Source organism: Parambassis ranga, chromosome 20, assembly GCF_900634625.1.
Source record: "Parambassis ranga chromosome 20, fParRan2.1, whole genome shotgun sequence".
In the NCBI taxonomy this organism is placed as follows: domain Eukaryota; kingdom Metazoa; phylum Chordata; class Actinopteri; family Ambassidae; genus Parambassis; species Parambassis ranga.
In genome coordinates, this window is record NC_041040.1 from 6323748 (window position 1) to 6348417 (window position 24670).

A 24670-nucleotide genomic window follows, 5' to 3' on the forward strand; every position below is an offset into this window, starting at 1 on the left:
TTGTCCAAAACATCATATAGTCTGTTTTTAGACATTTTTAATGCAATGTTGTTGTTTCACTGGTCAAAAATACTGCTCTTCCTTGTAGGCTGTAAACACTGAAGTGGCCCTCCTATAGGATGACAATACCAACAGTGGACCCCAGCCAGTGTCAATGTGAAATCCTTGCTCTAATATGTACTACTGAGAAGTAATAACATGCAACAAACCTGTTTTGTTGGCACCTAATTCAAAGCATTTTGCGCCTATATTTGTAATGTATCCACATTTGTATGCTGCACTAAGTTTTATTCATTATATCCTGAATTGCAGCGACAAGCCAACTCAAAACAGCCAGTGACAGACGTCAGACTTCCTGCTTCTGTTCTGTGTTGAGATACTTTTCATGAAGTAACAGTGTTCGCTGTTAGCCAGCGCAGGCTTGTCCTCCTCACTTCACACCCCCTCGCTCTGTCGGCACTTTGTGATTGACTCACCCTGTGACTGGTCCCCATACTCCTCAGTCTGTCAGAGGAGACAAAAAAATATGCTCCCTTTAAAAGTTATTAAAAGTGACAGAGGCTCTCTGCAGGGAGAGCAGACATGACCTTGGGAAGTGTTGAACATGCTGAGCTGGATGTGAAGAGGATTTTTTGCCAGTTTGTCTGTCAGTCTCTGCCCATCGCTACCTCAGCTACCTGCTCTGACTCATGTAGGAGGTGTTTAATCGATCTCACCCTCACGTTAAAATGTAGCAGAAAAGAAAGCATGTGAGAGATAAAAACGGCAGCTCTTGTTGCAACCAGTTTATTTGATTCTTAGAATTTTCAGAAGTCTTTACAAAGAAATATTCATTTTAAATAACCATCTATAATACCACAAATTACACTCTTCTGTTATGTGCAGCAGCTCTGGCTGAGACGCTGAGAGAGACTCTACTGATTGTCCCACTGGAATTAGTTTGATATCACAGGAACACCTTGAGAGTGGAATATTAGCACCCAATAGTCCTTTAGCCCAATAATAACTGATAACAATGGGGTGGTTTGAACACATTTTAGTAATTGCAAAAGTATAAGAGCTTTAATTAGCTATGGGCCGCATATACTGTGCAAAAAACATGATTTTGATGAAAATATAAACAGCTCCCAAATCCAAGATTAAGGTTTAAGGTTAATCCTTATAAAGAAATATACAAATAAATATGAGCTTATTATTTTAGAGCAGGGGGGATATACAATCAGATGCATGTGGAGTAGGAGCAGGAGCGCCTCAGTGTGAGTCTAAGCATCCACACTGCGGCTAATTCTTGGCCCTACCTGACTTTTGTAATCTGACGGCTGTATGACTTAAGATGAGTCACTAAACACAAATCCGCTCATTAGAGGCGACACAGTGTAGGTTTCAAAGTGGCACCTTGTCGCCCAGTTGTTTCTCTCCCATCACTCAGTGTATCTCCGTCTCGATCGCTGCTTCTCCTCCCACACATGACGGTTTGATATTTTGTCTTCTTTGTTGGGATTGATGGGCGGGTAGCACAGCAGCATCGGATCGTAAGATAAAAATACGCAGCGTGGGTTAATTAAAAAGAACTGTGATCAGTGCTAAAGCGCTGGCAGAGATAATGAGTGTCTGTACACACACACACACACACACACACATGCGGTACAGTAGATGGCAAGGTTTTAGGAAAAACACACCAATTAGCAGTTGTTTGTTTATCATGGATTATTTATCTGCTTTACTTCATTGTTCTGCTTTATGAGAGAAGATAAAAGAGAAAACAAAGGAAACTAAGAAAGGCCATCACACTTATTTCTGTCTTTTCAAAGGAACAACACATTTTACTTTGTGTATTAATATGCAGGTGGGCGTCAGCGTGATGTTCAATCGGCATCATTCATAACTTCGTGCATTCACCCTTCACTGAATCACACTGTAACTTCAGTTTTTATGCACTTCTTCTTCTTCTTCTTCTCACATCAGATCTGTTAGATTAACGTGTGAAGCTGCACTTAAAGTACTTTGCTTCCCCATTTATATTTCAGCAGGCCGTCCCAGCTCCTATTTATAAATTAGAAATGTAAACGACACATTGACTTCTGTGCTTAAAATACCACAGAAGGATCTGGGGACCCTCTAGCACCTAAGTGTACACTCACCATGAGGTGTGTTTTTTTGTATTTTTATTATTATTTTAGATCATGCAACAAGTGCCTGCTGCCTTTATACACTGATTTTTGTAACCTTCTGCACTTTGTTATGCAGATTTTCCTGTAAACACACCGAGCCCACAGTTCTATCAGGGAATTGTCTTATGTTTGTGTAACCAGTCGATAAATTCACTTCAGTGTCAAATGCTTCCGTGTGAGACTTCTGGAGCTCCAGCCTCCAAATCCCTCGCCGCCCTGCTAAATGTGGCATGGAGAAAAGCACGCTTTATCGGCCCATATACACCAAGGCCTTATGAGTTATTCTTTATATAAACAGCTGACATTAATGCTGCCTTATTATCCTGCTGATGAATGTTAATGGGCCTTCCCGCTCTGCATCACACACACAAACATTTCGATCTGGTTGAGTGGCTCTCTGCTGTATTTTTTTTTTTTTTTTTGCGGCCTTGATGAGGGACCGGAGGCCATTATCATAAGCTGTACCAGAGGCTGGACCGACACCAGCTGTCAATCACAAAGGGATTTAACCCAATCAATGGCTTAAATGTTTGTATGGCATCAGTACAGTTCACAGATTGTTTTTAAATAACTATTCTAATATAGTTTGCATGTGTTATTTGGTGATTTACAGCCTCTGTTAAACTGGCTGCACATAACGAATGGAATCACAGAAAGAGATCGAGAGAGAGAGAGAGAGAGAGAGAGTTAAAAAAAACCATTACATAACAACCTCAAAACCATGTCTGAGTGGAAACACTCTGATCAGACATCTTTGATCAAGCCTCCAACAGTCGGAGCGCTTCTCTCTCCCTCTTTGTTGTCCTAATGAGGCACCTTGTCTGCCGAGTTTTAAAGGAAATGCAGAGTGGCGAGGTGCGCGGCTAAATCACGGAGGCAGCTCGTTGAAAGGAGATGAGTCTGTTCATCTTCACGCCGGAAAGAAAGAGAGCGAGGCGCGGCACAAATGCACCTTTTTACATTTTTTCACATCAAAGATTACCCACTGAACAAACACAGATTGTCATTTGTGAGCTCATTCCATTGTTGTTTTTAACTCTCCCTCCATCGCTCCAGACAGGAGCTAACAGCTGTTAGTGGCTAGAAGATAAAGGCGGTGAATAAATGTGATTTCACTGAGAGGGATTCCCACAGGGCCACTTTCTGTACGGATTCAAACAGATTTCCTTTTTGAAAATACATGCTAGTTTTGAATTTGATGCCAAAATGAGTTTTGACATCTCACTACTAATTAGGTTAGTAGGATGGCAACTGGTGAGTCACAAAATTTAGTAAGTGAGGGACAAATCGGATCAGTATATTATTATTTACTTACAGATATGCTAAGTTTCATTTGTTTTCACTGTGGTGAAAGTTTTTAATTTTATGACATGTTAGAAAAAAAAACCCCTTGTTAAGTCAATATGAAAGTTAGCATTTCATTCCCGGTGCTGTTGTTGGTGAGTGAACTTATTCAATTCTCCCAACTAGCTTGTTGGTAAAGCCCACACAGTCTGCAGACCCCGAGGCGAGCTGCGGGCAATGTTAGAGCAGCTGAGCATGGAGAGAAAACTAAGAGAAAACCCACAAACCTTGCCTGACAGTCTCTCTTTCCATCTGTCTCTCTGTCTGTACCTCCGTGTCTCTCTCTCTCTCTCTCTCTCTCTCTCTCTCTCCACCGCTGTCTGGCGGATGCATCTGTGCACCATGCGTTGTGTTCTGTTAAATCTGGGGCGATGTTTGATGAGGAGCAGTGCGGCTTTGTTGTGTGCAGGACAGTGGGCAGAAATATGGCAACCCACATTCCAGAGCGGTGTGGTCAGTTCTTCTGGAGGTGTCCCGTGTCTGCAGAGAGGTACCTTGCACTTATCCAGGACTTGCCTCTTAATTCTCCCTGAAAAACACACAGGAAAGTCAGTCAGCTCTAAAAAGGTTACAGACGTGGATGAGAGTGTGTGTTTACTCAGTCCATAGAAACAACAGTCTGGTGTGTGCACACATGGACTCAGCATGTGCTCGGTAATTGTGCTTTGACTCCAAGAAAACAAAACACTCACATTCCCTATAAAAGATCATCTAAACTTCCTGGTTTATTTTAAATTTCTTATATTGTCACATTTCCTGTTCTCTTGTCTGACATACCTCTTATTTTTAAATGGAGATTGAATTGTCTCACCTAGATTTTAGGAACTATTAAGACTGAAACTATGAATAGATGTCCATTATTTACGCGGCGGCGTCATTTTTCTTCTCTCCTTTGTGACTGCGGTGTAAATGGCAGCTCACCAGAGATGCTCGGGCTCATCTGAGGACCTGAATGAGAACAATGTAGCCCTGAGCCTCACAATGGCCTCTCAGCTCTTAATTAGCCATCGCCGCTGAACCCGCCGCTCTAATGTCACAACCCCAGATGCACCAGAAGCGGGCTTTATTTTCTGCCATTCCTCTCAGGGCTTGTGCTGCTTTTTAAGCCTCATTTAGTACTGGTCACCTCCTCTTTTCACCTCTAAGTGAGCGCAGGTAGTTAGCTTTTTGGCATTGTACTGACTTGTAGTGCTTGTTGAGTGACCCTGACTAAATGAAAGTGAGGCTCCTAAAGCTTTATTATTAGAGCCTGAACACTAACAACAGTGCCCTATTGTAACTGAAGGGCTTCTTTTTCTAATTCACTATAATTCTTGTTCCAAACGAATCACAAATTTGAGGTCTAACGTTCAAAAATTTCACCTCAGCAGTGCCCCCTAGAATGAGAACTGGGTCTCTGCTTGACCTACATACACACACATGGTGTTTATTTATTATTTTATTTTATTTAGAGATGATTTTCTTATCCTCATTAACAAATGGCATACATATAGGAAGTTGATGCTCCTGAGTATTGTTGTGTTGTGTTGTGTTGCGGTTTACTGTAACAATACTATTTAATGCTCAAGTACGACCTCTTGTTTGAGTTCAGCGTATTTTCTTTGCACTTCTAAATATTTCTTGTACAACACAGAAATAGAGGAGACCTCAGCTCCATTTTAAACAATAGTTTTGGTGTCTGATTAACTTCAGAAAGTTTCTCTCCAATATGTTTTAGCCACCAGCTATGTGTAGAATCCTGCAGACAGCCTGCAGCAATATGCATGAAGACAAAGTGTGTGTTCACGTTCATACTGTAGAATGAGAGCAGGTAACACACGCACACTGTTGGTAGCGTCATTTAGTTAATTCACCCCGCAGCAGGGATAAATAGATTGTAAATAAGCAATTATAAGAAGAATGCCACTTAACATCTCATGATTAACTTAATGTTTTCGAAACAAACAGCAGTTCAGTTTTAATGTAGAACTGTGTGTGTGATTTATATGAAGACCCTGACAGTTTAACCAGCTTTTCTCACTCGGATCTGTTAGCATTCAGGGTGGCTCCCCTCTTCCCTTCACCCACAGAGACAGAGAATGATAGAAATAAGAGCTTAACAATTCCAAACAACTTTCACAGCTTCATTCCAAGCACATAGCATGGAAGACAAATGTAGCTCCCAAGGACAGTGTAAGAAAAAAGGCTGTCAGCGGGGGGGGACTGGAAGAGAGACACAGATGAAAATGCTGCTCTGAAATCAGAATGAAGCGCTTTGGTCCAAACAGTCGTTCTTCCCTGTTGTTCCTCTGTTGTTCATTACATTTTGCCCTTTTTATCTCCCATCTAAACCACATTTGTATTTTGTTCTGTCCTTTCTTCCTTTATTGAGAATTGTGCAAATCATGTCCGTTGTCTTATCTTGTTTGAACAGTAGACAGCAGACTTTTTTTTTCTCCGTCAGCTACAGTGTAACCTGAAAATGTTTAACCTGTCTTTCTCTGTGTGTGTGTGTGACCAGACTAGATTAGAGTTTCAGGCCTCAGAAGGCTCAGAGCAATGTTTTTTTTTTGTAGTTCCCCAGTGCATTTGTATGCCAACCTCCAAATTTGACTATTTATATGCACAGCTCAGAATAGCACAGAATTAAAAAAATTAGTTTTGCTTTTCTGAAGAAGTAAAAAAGCAGTTTTAGGCTGAAAAGGTACCAGGAAATAAAACTCTTATCTGGGGGCCCTGTGCTGCATGTCTCTCCCTCCTGTGTGTCCTGTCTTTGTAAAAACAAAGCTGCCAAAACTGATAGAGGAATCAAGTTGATAATAATACCTGATTTAAAGGTTAGCATTGTCGCCTCAAGGTTCCTGGTTTGAGTGTGTGTGTGTGTGTGTCCTTTCTGTGTGGATTTTGCACATTGTCTCACTTCATGTGTGGGTTTCTCTTCACTTTTCTCCCACGTACTAAAGACGTTCATGTTAGCGACTCTAAACTGACAGCAGGTGCGAGTGTGAGCACGAGTGGTTGTCTGTTTCTCTAAACTAGCCCTGCCATAGACTAGCTACCTGTCCAGGGTAGACCTCCCTCTCTCACCCAACGAGAGCTGGGATAGCTGGGATCTGGTTTGAGGTTCTTCTCGGTGTCCTTTATCTAGATGCTGATACTCTTTCTCCTCCTCCTCCTCCTCCTCTGCTACTCCTCTGACTCTGGTCATTAGTAGTCAGTGAGCGGGCTCCTCTTCATCACCTCTCAAACTTTGCACTTGCATCTAACTTCGTCCTCCACCTGGTTAATTACTCCTCCTCACACTTTGTGTTGTGCATTTACTCCCTCTCCCTGCTTCACCTGTAAACACATCACCTTTTCTGACAAGTTCTTTTTCTTCTCTCCTCAAAGCGCTGAATATGATTGGATGCACTAACACTATATTTATCAGAGACAGGGTGAAAAATCTGTTTACCTCTGTGACTGTCACTTTTCCCATCCCTCCTCCCTCCCCGTTTTTGACGGTCTTTCTATTCTTTTTTGTTTTTCTTTTTTTTTTTTATTCACATCTACACCTCCTCTACATTATCAGGGTAGCTATCCCTCTCCGCACTGCTGGTTGTGAACGTGTTAATTCTTGATTAGAGTTCATGCATTCGCCTTCTCCGATTTGCTCCGTGGAGTGAGAAATCACTTTCTCAATGAAAATAATTGAACACGGGCAGGGGGGTGCCAGCTCATTACCCACAAATCACAGGGAGCCGGGGCACCTTAGCCGAAGACAATAATGACTTCAGGGAATAAAACAGGGCCCACCAGCATGGAGCCAAAACCAGCGTGGGCAGCAGAGAACAAAGCTGGGAGAGGAAGATGCACACTCATCTTAACACTGTCTCTTAAAAGGGAATTCATTTAGGGCTCTTCTTCCTACATTTGTATCAATCTCATTTTGTCTGAGGGGGCTTGTCTAAGCTGTTGCAGGAGGAGCACAGTCTATATTCGGGCTGGTGTCCTCACGTCCACTCCGTTGGGCCACCAGGGCAAAAGATGTCCTCTTTTACTGATCATTCTCAAATAATCAACACTAAAAGATGACAAAAATTAAGATCCAGATGTTCGTTAGATTATATTAAGCTGCTATGTGTGAAAAATTTAAAAGCACAAGATGAACTGCAGTGATTGACAGGGCCCAATTTCCAACAGTGCACAGCTATTTACTCTGATTTATTTCATTTCCCTCCACTTTCTCACCCTCACTTTTTCTTTGGTGCCTTGTTTTTAATATGCCACATATTTCCACTCTCCACAGAGTGCCAAATGAGTCCACTTTGACACAATGAGGTCCATTGTCACAATAGGCTTTTCTCACTGTTTTATAGGCCCCATTAGGGGGCCAATGCTTTTAAGTTGCTGAAGGAATGTAATAAGGCTCTGGCCGACAGTAAACATCCACATCTCGGGGCCACAGAGAAACATGAGATGGGGCTACTTTACCATCTCGCCTATTTCATTTGCATCGGCCAGAGAACAAAGCGGTCACAGTTGGATGCAAGCAGAGAGAAATGGGGTGGTTTCAGTTCAGAGCCAAAGAGATGGAGGAATAGAAAGCCTCTAAAGAGGGAGAGGGCGGAGGAGGGAAGAGGTGGTCATGGGGCAGTCAGTCCATTTCTGTTTCTCACACACAGATGTAGCCATGGCCAGTTTAGAGCTAAATAGAAATACTGTGCAGTTTTACATCAGCATCTGATAGACAAAAGACGTCAGCAGCTTGTGAGCATAGCCGAGTGTCAGCAGAACAGTATGTTCATGTGGAAGGTGTGGTTCAATAAAAACAAGCACTAGTGAGGTTTTTCCATTAGTTCAGTTCCGAACTTCAATGTGCATGAAGCATGTAGGCCACTCCTAATAAATATATATACTTATGTCATGGGCCGGGTCTATCCCGTCCACTGTCGGCAGAATCCGCATCAGATGAATCAGCAATAGCGCCATCTTTGTCCAACATGGTAATTAGCTCGAAAGCCTCTCGCCAGGTGTACCGCCGTTCATGTGTTTGTGGATCCATAAGTGTGGTGAATGTTTTAGCGAGATATCGATAGCGAGTGAGTGACTCATGCAGAAGGAACAGCTCAATGAGACATGTTTAATGTTTGATAGAAGTCTAACTCCTCTGGTTTTATATGCAAGAAGAATTATTATTATCATATGTGGTTGCAGTTTTCCTAGTATATAGAAATTGATATGAAGAGTTGTGTGTTAATTGGCAGGTAACTCTAATATTCTGCATGTGGGGTTACACATAGGTAGATTATAGATTAGATTATATCATGGTTCATAGAATGTACAGTAACGTTCATGCATTATGTCCAAAAGAATGAAAAAACAATGCTGTAATTTCAAATCTTTCGCTGAAAAACATGCCAAGCAGCTGGCATTCTTCTTCTAAATCAGAGTTTCTCAGAATTGGACAGCCACAACACATTTGGAACAGCCCATATGGCTTTAATGGTGTCATTTGTAGCAGGGGTTCCACTGTAATGGTCCGTGTTTTTTGTCCCTGCAGAGCGGTTTTCCATTGGAATCTTCTCCTCTTTATATACACTTCTATGGGAGCTGTTGTGCAGAATAGCACCCCTGCTGAGCTCCATCACACCAGCCTCTGATATCCCCGTTCGTGATTTCTCCCTGAACCACACTGACAGCGTTTTGCATTTAAAAAACATTGGAGTAAAGAAAAATCATGTATTTTGTGGGGTTTATGTGTATCTGTTGGATCTGGAGTTCAGACCCCTGCTGGTGATGTTTGGATGAAATATAAACAGATACCTTGATATGTAAGTCTGCCAAAGGGTGTGTGCTCGGAGGCTACAAATGCACAATGTTTACATGGAGCAAATTGGCTCTCCGTGCTCTGATCTGTCTTGTTTGTTGTGACACTGTTGAGTTCCGCGTACTCTTATCTCATCAGTGATTGCAATCACTTGTTGTGTTTAGCAACTTAATTATCATCAGCTCAACTAGCGCACTCCTTTGATCAATCGATATCTTGTCTAATTGAGCACTCATTGCTTTCAGAGCTGCAATGAATACAAACAAAAAAAATACTTATTTGTGTGCTTGAACAAAAACATCGCCCTCTACAGGTGATGTGTTTTTCTTTCCTCTTGTAGTCTTTACTAAATACACACACACACACACACACACTCCTGCCGCGCACACACCCTGCCCTGCTTTCCTGCGCCCAGTAGATTACCGTGCCTGCTCTGAGGGTCTTTTGGGACCTCTCTTCATTACTGGCCCTTTACAGGCCCCCTCATCTCCACACGACCCTCTTCATTTAGCCCCGGCTGAGAGCAAGGACTCGGCCAAATGGCTTTCTGTCTCCCTCCCTTATCCAAGAATTTCAGCTTCCAATTAAAGCTGCAAGCAGCATTGCGGGCCCTCGCGCACCTTGCGATCCGCGGGGTCATCGCAGTCTTCTCTCCTATGCTCTCGTCTCCTATACTCTCCTGTGCTATGCTCTCCTCCTCTCATTTCCACAGATATACAACAAACACATGTTTACAACCAAACTTTCCTGCTACCAGTAGGTGGCACTATGACCGTATCATCCTATTAGCATATATATCTGTTTAGACTCGGCTCCATGGCAGTACTGTAAGATTTTGTCCACATTGCATAAAGTATATGGGTAGTACTGCATAAAACACAGCGAGTTCCTTTGTAATGGCGAATGGTCAACTTTGAGGCCACTCCCCCACCACACGGTAATACTTTTGAAAGAGTTTTGGAATGCGTCTATTCCCTATGGTGTCCTGAGTGGACACAGTGAATTTCAGCTGAATTGCATGAAGTATGCGAGGCACGAAAAGTTTTATAGCTGGGTCAGAAAACGGTAAAAATTACAAAAAAAAAGTCAAAATGGTGGACTTCCTGTTGGGTTTGGAGGGGGGGTCCAAGAGACTTTTTTGTGCGTCTTGGGGTGATACACATGTGTGCTAATTCTTGTGATCCTGTGTCAAACTGGCCAGCGGGGCTACGCATTAGGGCAATAAATACAGTGACTTCCTTTGTAATGGCGAATGGTCAACTTTGAGGCCACGCCCCCGCCACACCGTCAGACTTTTGTAAGAGTTTTGGAATGCGTCTATTCCCTATGGTGTCCTGAGTGGACACAGTGAGTTTTAGCTCATTTGGATGAAGTATGCGAGGCGTGAAAAGTTTTGCAGCAGGGTCACAAATCGCCAAAAATTAACAGAAATTTCAAAATGGCGGACTTCCTGTTGGGTTTGGAGGGGGGGTCCAAGAGACTTTTTTGTGCATCTTGGGGTGATACACATGTGTGCCAATTTTCGTGACCCTACTCAAAACAGGCCACAGGGGCAGGCAGAAAAACCTATGAAAACACAACATTTTGTGTAGCCAGTAGGTGGCGCTCTGTCAAAGCCTCAATATTGTTGTATAGATGTGTTTAGGGTCAGACTCTGATCATACATGTGACATTTCGTACAGATCGGACAGAAAACTAAGAAGTTATAGAGACTTTCTGTGTCCTCAGAAATGGTCAAACTTTGAGGCCACGCCCCGGCCACACCGTCAGACTTTTGTAAGAGTTTTGGAATGCGTCTATTCCCTATGGTGTCCTGAGTGGACACGGCGAATTTCAGCTCAATCCGATGACGTATGCGAGGCGTGAAAAGTTTGGCAGCAGGGTCACACATCGCCAAAAATGGCCACAAACCTTCAAATGGCGGACTTCCTGTTGGGTTTGGAGGGGGGGTCCAAGAGACTTTTTTGTGCGTCTTGAGGGGATACATATGTGTGCCAATTTTCATAATCCTGTGTCAAACTGGCCAGAGGGGCTACACGTTGGGGGCGCTATAGAGTCATTTTCCTATGTGCGTTTCAAACGTCAGCAAATTTCAAAATTTTTCGGGCGAATGAATTTTTCTACCAAGTTTGGTGAGTTTTTGGGCATGTTAAGGCCCCCAAAAATGCGATCTTAGGGGGGGAAGGAAAAAAAAAAATGAAAAATTAAAGCTGCAAGCAGCATTGCGGGCCCTCGCGCACCTTGCGATCCGCAGGGCCATCGCTGTCTTCTCTCCTATGCTCTCGTCTCCTATACTCTCCTGTCCTATGCTCTCCTCCTCTTATTTCCACAGATATACAACGAACACATGTTTACAACCAAACTTTCCTGCTACCAGTAGGTGGCGCTATGACCGTATCATCCTATTAGCAGATATATCTGTTCAGACTCGGGTCCATAGCAGTACTGTAAGTTTTTGTCCACATTGCATAAAGTATATGGGTAGTACTGCATAAAACACAGCGAGTTCCTTTGTAATGGCGAACGGTCAACTTTGAGGCCACTCCCCCGCCACACGGTAATACTTTTGAAAGAGTTTTGGAATGCGTCTATTCCCTATGGTGTCCTGAGTAGACACAGTGAATTTCAGCTCAATTGCATGAAGTATGCGAGGCGTGAAAAGTTTTGAAGCAGGGTCACAAATAGGCAAAAAATGGCCACAAAAGTCAAAATGGCGGACTTCCTGTTGGGTTTGGAGGGGGGGTCCAAGAGACTTTTTTGTGCATCTTGGGGTGATACACATGTGTGCTAATTCTCATGATCCTGTGTCAAACTGGCCAGCGGGGCTACGCATTAGGGCAATAAATACAGTGAGTTCCTTTGTAATGGCGAATGGTCAACTTTGAGGCCACGCCCCCGCCACACCGTCAGACTTTTTTAAGAGTTTTGGAATGCGTCTATTCTGTATCGTGTCCTGAGTGGACACAGTGATTTTCAGCTTGATTGGATGAAGTATGCGAGGCGTGAAAAGTTTTGCAGCAGGGTCACAAATCGCCAAAAATTAACAGAAATTTCAAAATGGCGGACTTCCTGTTGGGTTTGGAGGGGGGGTCCAAGAGACTTTTTTGTGCATCTTGGGGTGATAAACATGTGTGCCAATTTTCGTGACCCTACTCAAAACAGGCCACAGGGGCAAGCAGAAAAACCTATGAAAACACAACATTTTGTGTAGCCAGTAGGTGGCGCTCTGTCAAAGCCTCAATATTGTTGTATAGATGTGTTTAGGGTCAGACTCTGATCATACATGTGACATTTCGTACAGATCGGACAGAAAACGAAGAAGTTATAGAGACTTTCTGTGTCCTCAGAAATGGTCAAACTTTGAGGCCACGCCCCGGCCACACCGTCAGACTTTTGTAAGAGTTTTGGAATGCGTCTATTCCCTATGGTGTCCTGAGTGGACACGGCGAATTTCAGCTCAATCCGATGAAGTATGCGAGGCGTGAAAAGTTTGGCAGCAGGGTCACACATCGCCAAAAATGGCCACAAACCTTCAAATGGGGGACTTCCTGTTGGGTTTGGAGGGGGGGTCCAAGAGACTTTTTTGTGCGTCTTGAGGTGATACATATGTGTGCCAATTTTCATAATCCTGTGTCAAACCGGCCAGAGGGGCTACGCGTTGGGGGCGCTATAGAGCCATTTTTATATGTGCATTTCAAAAGTCAGCAAATTTCAAAATTTTTCGGGCGAATGAATTTTTCTACCAAGTTTGGTGAGTTTTTGGGCATGTTAAGGCCTCCAAAAATGCGATCTCGGAGGGGGAAAAAAAAAAAAAAAAATAATAATCCTAAGGGTTTCAATAGGGCTCTTGCACCATTCGGTGCTCGGGCCCTAATTAAAGCTGCAAGCAGCATTGCGGGCCCTCGCGCACCTTGCGATCCGTGGGGTCATCGCAGTCTTCTCTCCTATGCTCGCGTCTCCTATACTCTCCTGTGCTATGCTCTCCTCCTCTCATTTCCACAGATATACAACAAACACATGTTTACAACCAAACTTTCCTGCTACCAGTAGGTGGCGCTATGACCGTATCATCCTATTAGCATATATATCTGTTTAGACTCGGCTCCATGGCAGTACTGTAAGATTTTGTCCACATTGCATAAAGTATATGGGTAGTACTGCATAAAACACAGCGAGTTCCTTTGTAATGGCGAATGGTCAACTTTGAGGCCACTCCCCCGCCACACGGTAATACTTTTGAAAGAGTTTTGGAATGCGTCTATTCCCTATGGTGTCCTGAGTGGACACAGTGAATTTCAGCTCAATTGCATGAAGTATGTGAGGCGTGAAAAGTTTTGAAGCAGGGTCACAAATAGGCAAAAAATGGCCACAAAAGTCAAAGTGGTGGACTTCCTGTTGGGTTTGGAGGGGGGGTCCAAGAGACTTTTTTGTGCGTCTTGGGGTGATACACATGTGTGCTAATTCTCATGATCCTGTGTCAAACTGGCCAGCGGGGCTACGCATTAGGGCAATAAATACAGTGAGTTCCTTTGTAATGGCGAATGGTCAACTTTGAGGCCACGCCCCCGCCACACCGTCAGACTTTTGTAAGAGTTTTTGAATGCGTCTATTCCCTATGGTGTCCTGAGTGGACACAGTGAGTTTTAGCTCATTTGGATGAAGTATGCGAGGCGTGAAAAGTTTTGTAGGAGGGTCACAAATCGCTAAAAATTAACAGAAATTTCAAAATTGCGGACTTCCTGTTGGGTTTGGAGGGGGGGTCCAAGAGACTTTTTTGTGCATTTTGGGGTGATACACATGTGTACCAATTTTCATGACCCTACTCAAAACAGGCCGGGGGGGCAGGCAGAAAAACCTATGAAAACACAACATTTTGTGTAGCCAGTAGGTGGCGCTCTGTCAAAGCCTCAATATTGTTGTATAGATGTGTTTAGGGTCAGACTCTGATCATACATGTGACATTTCGTACAGATCGGACAGAAAACGAAGAAGTTATAGAGACTTTCTGTGTCCTCAGAAATGGTCAAACTTTGAGGCCACGCCCCGGCCACACCGTCAGACTTTTGTAAGAGTTTTGGAATGCGTCTATTCCCTATGGTGTCCTGAGTGGACACGGCGAATTTCAGCTCAATCCGTTGAAGTATGCGAGGCGTGAAAAGTTTGGCAGCAGGGTCACACATCGCCAAAAATGGCCACAAACCTTCAAATGGCGGACTTCCTGTTGGGTTTGGAGGGGGGGTCCAAGAGACTTTTTTGTGCGTCTTGAGGTGATACATATGTGTGCCAATTTTCATAATCCTGTGTCAAACCGGCCAGAGGGGCTACGCGTTGGGGGCGCTATAGAGCCATTTTAATATGTGCATTTCAAAAGTCAGCAAATTTCAAAATTTTTCGGGCGAATGAATTTTTCTACCAAGTTTGGTGAGTTTTTGGGCATGTTAAGGCCTCCAAAAATGCGATCTCGGAGGGGGAAAAAAAAAAAAAAAAAAAATAATAATCCTAAGGGTTTCAATAGGGCTCTTGCACCATTCGGTGCTCGGGCCCTAATAATAATCCTAAGGGTTTCAATAGGGCTCTTGCACCATTCGGTGCTCGGGCCCTAATTAAAAGTAAATGGAAAGCGCTCCCCCACCTCACCCCACGCCGCTCCCATGACGCTACAGATGAGGCCCCTACTCAGCACCCGCCCCACCTGCTCAAAAGAAGGCGGCAAACAATGGCTGATCTGTAGAATAAAGTGTTCACCCCCTGTAATAACTCTCTGCAATGTGTACCAAAGCTTTACTTTCTGCTAAATTATTCATAGTTCAACATCATTCACCCTCATCCCCTCTTCATTATTTCCTCTCTCATGTTTAGTATATCCAGCGTTTGAGGTCAGAGTGTGTTATCAAAATCTTACAGAAAATAAATGAGATTTTAACCGAGTTTTAAGTTGCACGCCGTTTCAACATTTGCATCGTTTCATTAAGAGGTTCAGCCGAGAGCAGGAAGTGTAGCTTTTTTTTTGGCAGCTTCTGTGCAACCCATGCAAGTCAGCATGATTGTGACTCACATAATTGCAGGAGCGGCAACTAAAAATAATTTAAAAAAGACATTGTATTTAATTACAATCCAGATCTGATCCACGGGGCGCCATCATTGAAATTCAAACAGCCGTTATTATTTCAACGGGGGTAACATTCACTCAGTGACCTTCACAGTTTGAAAGATGGATTAAACGTTCTGAGCAGTGGAAAGCAGACTGTCCTCCCACTTAATAAGCTCAAAATGATGATTAATCTGTGAAAAGCACCACAGAGCTCCTTTTAATGCATGGGTAAAGACCCTGGATTCAGCTGGGACCGCCGGCCGCCCTGTGGGGCTGCGCACTCAAACCCCCCCCCAGGATTATCTGTTCGCAGTCACCTCCCTTCACCTAAGCCAGGTGTCTGGAACACCATCGTATCCTTTTCTGAACAAAGCAACAGAAACTTAAATCTGCTTTAAACACCTTTTTTTGAAGAATTCTAATGCAAAATGACACACGTCCCACTGTCTGGTCTGGCCAATCGCTGGTGACGATAACTCAATTGTCAGTACCCGCTTTGAACCTCCAGCTCCCTGGCTCAGGAGTGGTCTGCTCCAGCTGTTATTGATGAGGTTTGGAGAAAAGTCTCGGGCCTCTCTGTCCGCTTTGAGCCTTGGTTATTGACCTGGTGATTGATTTAGGCCCTCATAATTAGCAGGCCTAATTTAATTAAAGTGCAATTTAACGATACAGTAGGCAAAGGCAAAAGGCAGCTGTGTCATTGATAGATCAGCCCCGGCCTGATATGAAGCGGGCACCGGCAAATGATGTATTCCACACAGCAGGCATCTCTGACAAAGAAGTCAAGAGACAAAGAGGGGGAATGAGAAAGAGAGACAGGCTTTTGTTTTTCTAAATGTCAGCCCACAAACAGGACTGCCTGTCTCTCACCTCCCTCCAAACCCCCTTCTCATTGAGCGGCGGCTCAATTCTGATGTGGACAAATGCAGACTCACATCTCTGATCTAATTTGCTTAACAGCATTAGCAACCTGTCTGTCCCTGTAATTTGCTTCAAGTAAAATCCACATCAGAGACCAAACTTCAGAAGCCACGTCTACTACAGCTAAACAAAGAGGGACAGATTTAAAGGCTGGAGATTTTTCTTGATTAAAAAGCTACGATATTGTATTTACTGTTGTAAATCTATACTGTCGTCATGTCAGGTTCTCTTATCATTATAGTTTTGTTTGTTCTGCACTGCTTATGCTGCACACGTGCACATTGTGTAGACCTGTGTAGGTCTGTGTGTAGCTCTGCTTCATCTCTGTGGTTATAAGATGAACGTTTCCTACTCACAATATATAAGGCCTGTTGTATAAAGCCCTGGAGGGGCCATAGAGAATTAAAATAAACATGTAGCCGAGGCCAGGTCTTTCTATATTCCATGTTTGTATTTGTGTGAGATCTGATGAATAAATGAACTCTCCTTCACATCCTTGTGTTTTGGACACAGTACCAATTCAAATCACATACACAACCTCACTCCCCCACCATCTTCACCTAACACAACAAAGCATATATGTCTCCCTGTCCTCATTATCAAAAGGAATAGTACATCTAATCTGGAATGCGAGTGTTCTGCTTTGAACAAGCCTGGAGCCCACGGGTGCAGGGTGTGAAATATGAAAGACAGCACATGTCCTCGTCAGAGGACCGGCGCCGCCTGGGTTTCTCCACTTGGCACACAAACACAGGACTGCAGAATCATAACCTCCCTCTGTATTTCTCTCTCTCTCTCTCTCTCTCTCTCTGTCACACACACACACACATAGCACGAGATGGCAGAAACCGGGGTCAGCCAGGCTTTGATTTTCTTCCAGATCTTCAGTTTCCAGTCCAACTGGGAGCTAATAGTTTGGCAAACAAATGAAACAGGGACTTTAAAAAAAAAAAAAAACGGTTTAGGTTATATATTTTTACAGCTCACCATAAATTTCATTGCTGTATATTGAAATCAGCCTACATCATCATTCTCACAATATTAATGAAATAAAAAAAGAAACTATTTTCTGCGTCTCTGCTGACATCCACTAACTACCATTTAGAGAGCTTGTGGCCAGGATGAAGGAGGTCATTATGACCCTCTCATCATCCACTAACCAAGTTTAACTCTAATGTAGCTCTACCTCCAACATAAATGTAAATAACTGTCTGTGTGTGATGAATTGGTTGTTTTAATGGTGGCTGAGTCCAAAATGAAGAGCTAAGGATGGGAGAGAGGGTGGGGCCGGGTCACCGGGTGCAACAGTCATGTCCAGTGTAATCACAAAGAATATATATTTTTTCGCCTAACTGTGCTCTAAGGTAGTTTCCTCTGTGGGGATGGATGTGAGGGGAGGAAACAAAAAAGACCCTCTGTATCATGCACAGTGAATTCTGACACATCTATGACCAGGCCTGCCTTCACTCTGGATATGCATCCATCAGGAGTGTGGCTCTATTTTACAGTACAAGTTGGGATGTTGTTCAGAACAAGGTGAAACATCTTTGTGTCCAACAGCATAAAGCTTCTTTTAACTGCTGATTAAAAACAGCCAGATCCTGGCTCTGGTCAGGATGGAAAAGCATTGGTAATTGCTTGTTGAGGTCAAAGGAACTTTAATAGGACTATTAGGAGTTATTACCAGCAGCTTGTCTTTGTATGTCAGTGCCATTGTGCAATGCAGCGGTACTGTGTGGTTCTATTTGGACTTGTCTGTTGTATAGTGTTTAGTTGAAATGCATTAACTGGAGGTAATGGGGGTACAATTATGGCTCCTTAACCTTTTGTGAGGGAGAGGAAAAGCCTCCGCCTCTCTGCTGCTTTTTGCTTTCTTCCATTTACCTCTGCTCACTAAGAGTGAATTCTTTTTACATGTGTGTTACCTTTGGCTGGTTTTAATGTTTCCATTAGGGGCGATACCTTGCACAATTAATGTTTCATATTTTTAGCCAGTTTCCTTTCTTTTTTTTCTTTGTACATTTGGAGACATTTCCACTTCCTCTTCTTCAGCGTCCGTTGTTCTCCTCAGCACAGACAGGCCATTGTAACGGAACGTGAGACATGGTCTGACAGGGAGGCCTGTTCCACACATGAAGCTGTCACGCAGATGTGGACCGCAGCCCTAAAGGAGGGGCGGTGGCCAGAAAACACACAATTCGCTGCGACCTATGAACCTGTCCTTGTTAAGCCCTTGATGCCAGAAGATGGGCTCAGGAGGGAGTCCTCCTCCCCACCCCCCACACCCTTTCACCTAACAGCTACATGTTGTACTTGCCCATGGCTAATGCCATGACACACACACACACACACACATGCAGTTACAGTAGGCCTGCTTTAGGATAGTAGTTGATGGAGAATGACAGCTCCTCAACATGTTGCCTTTGCCCTTACCCATAAGCAGCAGTGTGTGTGTGTGTCTGTAGAATTCCCCCTCCTGAAGCAAACAGCTGCTGCCTCCTTTCCTCCCACTCTCCTCTTTCCCTTTGGTCCTCTCACCAGTCTCTAACCTGCCTGTCCATTTGAAGGTAACAAGGCTATGCACTTTGTACCTCTCTCTTTCTTTTTCTCTCTCTCATATGTCTCAATAATCTAATGCTGCAGCTGTCTGATGGCCAAGCTTCTAACCCTTGCTCTTTCTTGGCGAAGATGCTGGTAAATTTTTGGCCCCACATTGGGGCTCTGAGTCCTCCCGATTGCATGGGAGGAGGGCTGAGGAGGGGAAGGGGTGGAAGCACTGAGAGGGGGACAAATAGAGTGACAGAGCAGAGAGAGAGAGAGCTTGGAGTGAGCGCAATAGAGAGTTGAAAAGCCTTGTTGCATCCCCACTCTGCTGGTTACCAAGGGATCAACAGGGTGCTAAAAGCACTCAGGGGAAGAAGAAATGGCTGTTTTTTAGAGAAGGAGGGATTTGGAGAGACAAAGGAAAAAAGGCAAAAGTGGATGTATATTTAGCTTATTCCTCTTCTCCGCTGTCACTCAGTGCTCAGTTTTACCAGCACACGGACTGGCAATATAGAGGTCAGCAGTGAATATAAGGGGAGGTTGCTTCCTCTTCTGCCACTTGCTCACAAGGAGACTCCAGAGTACTGACTCCTGCTGTCAGGAAGTCAGCAGCTAGTCTTAAGTGCACAAAATGTCAATTTTAACAAGTCATTATTTATCAAATGAGAATTTCATCTGGCGGTAACGCAGACATTGTCCTTAGTCCAGAGAGGTAATGAAGAGGCTGTGCCCTTCATTGGGTGATGGGTTGAACATCCCCCCTATTTCGACTCTTAACAAACCACAGCAGCCACTTGAGCACTACCTCATGAATCCAGTGTCAAAAGTCAATCATGTGTCTGTTTATGGTCGAAATTGACTGCGTGCGGTGCATTCGAATATGGTTGAGAAATTCACACGAACAGCAGCAGTGATGCGTTAAAATGCACCTGGAAGCTGCAGGACACCCGGCCTTAGGCACCAGAACAACACGTGCTGTTTTTTTAATTTTGTCAAAAGATCACAGGAGGTCTACATAAACACCAAGTGTTTAAATTGACACTTGTTTTGAGTCTGCTTCCACAATCTTCCTCCATCTTTGTCTTCGAGTCTTCATTGCTGGCCGGTTTTCTCACTCATGTGAGTGAGTTTTTTTTCATCATCAAGTTCTTCCTCTCTTCAGGATCTCTCACAGTTCCTCTTGTTTTTTTCACACCTGAGCAGACATATCACTTTACAGTGGTGCTGCTTTGATATCTACTTGTGCCTTTTACCAGTCACATTCACACTCTGCACCTGATTGCAGCGTGATGTTTTTTTTTTTGACCTAGTGGAAGTGAAGAATCACCTTAAAAATCACAGATACTGTACCTTTCCTTTTTGTATTTTCACTGCACTGTTTTCCATCATATCACATCTCTTTAATTTGTTTCTTTACCTTCACCCAGAAAGAACAAATTCAGTGACGACTTTACTGCTGCTTCCAACATTCAGAGGGATTGTTGCTAAGAGCTACTGTTACTAAAGTTAATTACATGTCAGCATCAGTGATGATACATTCCTAATCTTCTTGCCTCTCTGATCACTCTGTTGTCTAACAAGACAACGTTGTTGAGCACAGTTGACTCTTTCATTTGCTCACTGAGTCTGACGTCTCAAAGTCAACATATTTTTTTTGACTCCGTTTCTGTCAAGCTTGTCTCATAGTAGACGTTCATCTCAGCTGTTTCCGCTCTGTCTTCCAATCTTGACATATGGATTACTACAGGTGGACAGGTCCTTGGTGCAGAGCATATGGGGGTATATATATATATAAGAAAAAGCCCGGGGGGGTTCATAAGGAGCTTTGTGAGCTTCGTGAATAACAGGCCACATGAGACATTCAAGACCTCAACTGACACGTAATTAAAGGCGGGGGGTGACAGGTTGACTGGCTCAGTTTTTATATTGGATGGTTAGAGGAGGAGAAATAGACAGGGTGAGACGAAGTCTTTTAAGGAAGGCGCTGATGAAATTTCCATGCCCCCCACCCCACCACCACACACCCTCCACCCCCCCGTCCATCTTTACCCCCAATGGAATATAATAAATAAATAGGGGACAGAGTCTTAGTGCCGCCAAATATATCCTGGCCCTTGAAAAGGGTTGAATCAATTTCCATAAAGAAACCAGAGTGGCACGAGACCTATTTGGATGTGCTTGACATTTTAGTGAAGAAGAGAGAAAGGAAAGGGTGAAGGTTGAGGGTGGTGGTGGTGGTGGGGGGGGGGGTAGCTGAAAAAATAAAGTGAAGAAGCCGTGATGTTCAATGTGCTTGTCACTTGTTGCTGCTTTTTCTATAACAGGCGATGATTAGTTGAAAACGAGCCCCGTGTTATTAGATATGTCTTACATGCAGGATGTCATCCCTGTGTGTAAGTGCCCTGCTCAGTCTGTACCACCCCCATAAAGGGAGCTCAAATGAAGATTTTATTCCCCATTAAGGAGAGCATGAAGCTGGTGTCTCGTCCCAGAGCCCAGTTAAGTCCTCAGATGTCTGGCCTGCCTGTAAAAAGCTACAGCCTCCCAGCTACACTGCCTAATGGCCCTGAAGGAAGATGAGTAAATGAAATGAAGAGAGTGAGAGGAGCAGATGACAATAGGCGCAACCACTTTCCTTCGCTCCAGACCTCGATCCCGTCACCTCTCAGACACGGCAGCGGGCGCCACGCCTCCAGGTCGGACCTAATTTATTGAGCAGGAAAGATCTATCACGGCCACTTTGTCACCTAAATTTTTGGCAATGGAGAGATGTTTCTACAGCAGCAGCATCAGGGCCCCAGTCTGTCCTTTGATTTAGAACAGAGGCTGTTACTTTCCTTGCAGGTAATTGGATTAAAAGCCAGAGAAGAGCAAGCACAGCCAAATAGGAATAAAGACAGTGAGTGTAAGTTTTTTTTACGTTGCTGGAACCTTTAATGATTTATTCTGTCCCTTTTTTTTTCTTCTGTTTTAGGAAGAGGAGGAAGAAGAGCAAAGGAGACAAGAAAGAAGAATTGAGCGGATAGAGCCAGTAGGGCGGGCCGACTCCTCAATGGAGCATTCACCTGCGTTACATCTCGAGTGAGTGGCTCAACAACAAAACCCCCACAGGCCACACACATATATACCACCCTAAAGAGCCTCTTCACCAAATCATCCAGAATACCCATCTTACAAACACCAAGGCCGTGAAGGCCTTCTTCCTCTAACATCATCACACACATCTGTTTTAATGGCTGCTCGTGTTCATTTGTCTTCACGTCTTTATCCGCACAAATTAACCTTCTCCTCCTCCCCCTCCCTTTCCTTACACGATTTTCAATTAATTTGTCCTTTTAAGCACAACAGTCTGATCTTAATCACTTAATTGGAGTCTCCATTTGGATCCCTAATCGACCCTGAGGTCCACCAGCCAGACTTGGTAATAGATGACTTTGTATACAGGCAACATAATGCAGCCTTCCACCAACCCTCCACCCCCCCACATCCTGTACATCCGCTCGACCTCTTGTCATGTTTGACTGCGTTGTCTTTTATATTCTGCATTTCTACATTTTTTTGTTGTCACTCCTGTTATTTTTTTATTCATGCGTGTCTCCCCCTGCCTCTTGCTTATTCTCCTCCTCCTGGTGTCATCCATCAATGTCCTGCAGAGGCATGCTCAAGCCGGTCGAGGTGTCCAATGAAGGAGGGCCCCTCGGGATCCACGTAGTGCCTTTCAGTTCACAGGATGTCAGGTAAAAGAAAAAAAAAAGACAGTCAGAGATGCAACGCAACAACAGTTGCAACTTAGTTTCACCATCCTGTCTGTGTCTAACATGGTTTGAAGATGCTGCTTTTACTCATCATCATTTTCTCGCACTTACTCTGTGGTATTCAGCTCTTTTTATGTGTTGCCAAAGGCTTTCTTTTTCATGTTCTAATTCTTACGGTCATCCTTTTTTTATATTATTATTGTGAGTGTTGTTGTTGAAACACAACATCCATTGCTCAGCACTCCCTGTATCCCATAGCTCAGAAGCCCCCAGTGGCTGAGAGAACAGATGAAAGTGCATAGTTTCTGCAATACTTTTTAAATACTAGAAACTATTTGAAACTGCTTTCTTTTGCCTTTTTTACTTACTGATACATAAGTTTTGATGACAGGGGACAAGAGGAGGAATTCATCCAAATTAAAAAAAATAAAAAATAAAATAAAATAAAGGACAGAGGAAGTGGCCAGATGTAATCAAACTAAAAGCTTGTGTGTATAACACAGACCTGTGCTGCATGCCAAGGGACTGGCACAGCACCAAGGTGAATGTGACTACTCAGCGCCTGGAAAAGGGAAAGAAGGGAAGACGACGTAAAAAGACGGAGCGAGCAGATAAAATGGGATGACATTTGAGGGAGAGAGGACGGCTGTCATTGAAGATGGCTGCCTCAGACACTAATCTCGTTGCTGTTTATAAGCAAGTGTCAGGAAACTATATTTAGCTTTGACCTTGTGTTAACTCGCTCTGAAGCTGTGACACCATGAGAAGAGAAAAAGTGATTCACAATGCTGATGTCATAAGAGCTTGAAGTGGTAATAAGAGAGACTAAGCAATGTTGCTTAAATAAAGCTGCAATTAGTCACGCTATTATCTTTAAGCTCTCCTGTATTCCAACAAAATCAGACAGCATCTTGCAGTAACGCTGCACAGCCAGTAGATTTTTTCTTTTTTGCTAAGGTCAGTACTAATAGCTGTCAGAGACTTCAATTAAGTACAGCCATGATAAGACTTAGCGTCTGTTCAGTGGGATGATGCTAATGGCGCTGGCCTAGCTCTTTCCTGTGTGCTGTGCGCTAGGACAGGAGGCATTAGGCTCAGCGGGCTGTCATTAGTGTCTAGACCAGGGCCAGAGGGGTCAGACAGCCTGCAAAACCAGACAAGGAACTGCAGGCGCTCCGGCATGGGCTGTCCGCATTCTGCTCTGCTGCACTGACATCAAGTTAGATCCAAGCAGGAGGTGGAGACAGCTGCAGGAGAGAGCTTAGAGAGTCTGTCACTCAGGCAGACAAGTATCTCTTTCGCGCGCCCATACACATACACATACACTGGAGTCTGTGAGCAGCGTGGACCAACATACTCAAGCAATCTCTTTTTGTTCATCTACCTTGAGATCTGTGTGCACACATATAAATATACAGTACATCCGCACACACAGTAACACACAGGGCCCCTTCCAGATGCATTCTCTGCTTAATGAACTTCTCATTCCATGACCAGTTTCTATTGTAAACAAACTGCGGACATAATTGGCATGCATAAATGGATCCTGATTGGATTATTATTTGATTAAAGGCAGTAGATGAGAGCAGGTGGCCTCCTCCAGTTCCTTTCTGAGCACTGCTACCCGGCCACAAGATGGAGACGAGCTGCAGTAAGGAGCTCATTTTTCTTTCTGAGGACTTATATTTTTCTCCATTTTGTGCTTGTATCCGGCACCCTAATGAGCTCGCTGACTTGCAGACTGTGAGAATGCAATTTAAATTTTGCTTTAGCTTTCCCTCTGCAAGTTACTGACAAATATCTACCAAAAAAAAAACAACATCAGTGAGACAGGAAGGAATTGAGAGGGTGGCCGTGCATTACAGGCAACACAATAATAGGGCTTTTATAAAATCATCATCTTCTTCAAATCTCTAAAAGATGCTGCTTTATCCCCAATCCTTCCCGCTGCTGCTTTGAATACTGATCAGGGATCAACCATAACTCCTTTATCTACTGTCTCTGCTCCGCTACCAGATCAGAAGTCATTAGACTGTGTCCATGCTGTAATCTCCAT

The 24670-nt window shown here is 43.8% G+C and overlaps 1 protein-coding gene across 3 annotated transcripts in view; it reads left to right on the plus strand.

Annotated features, from left to right (window-relative positions):
• pard3aa (par-3 family cell polarity regulator alpha, a) overlaps positions 1-24670 on the plus strand; it is a 296902-nt gene that overhangs the window by 116015 nt on the left and 156217 nt on the right. For all 3 annotated transcript variants that reach the window (XM_028433418.1, XM_028433420.1, XM_028433417.1), the window contains exons 6-7: positions 21834-21940; positions 22513-22596. In XM_028433418.1, coding sequence (XP_028289219.1) covers positions 21834-21940; positions 22513-22596 — 191 coding nt within the window. The remainder of the gene's footprint in view (positions 1-21833; positions 21941-22512; positions 22597-24670) is intronic.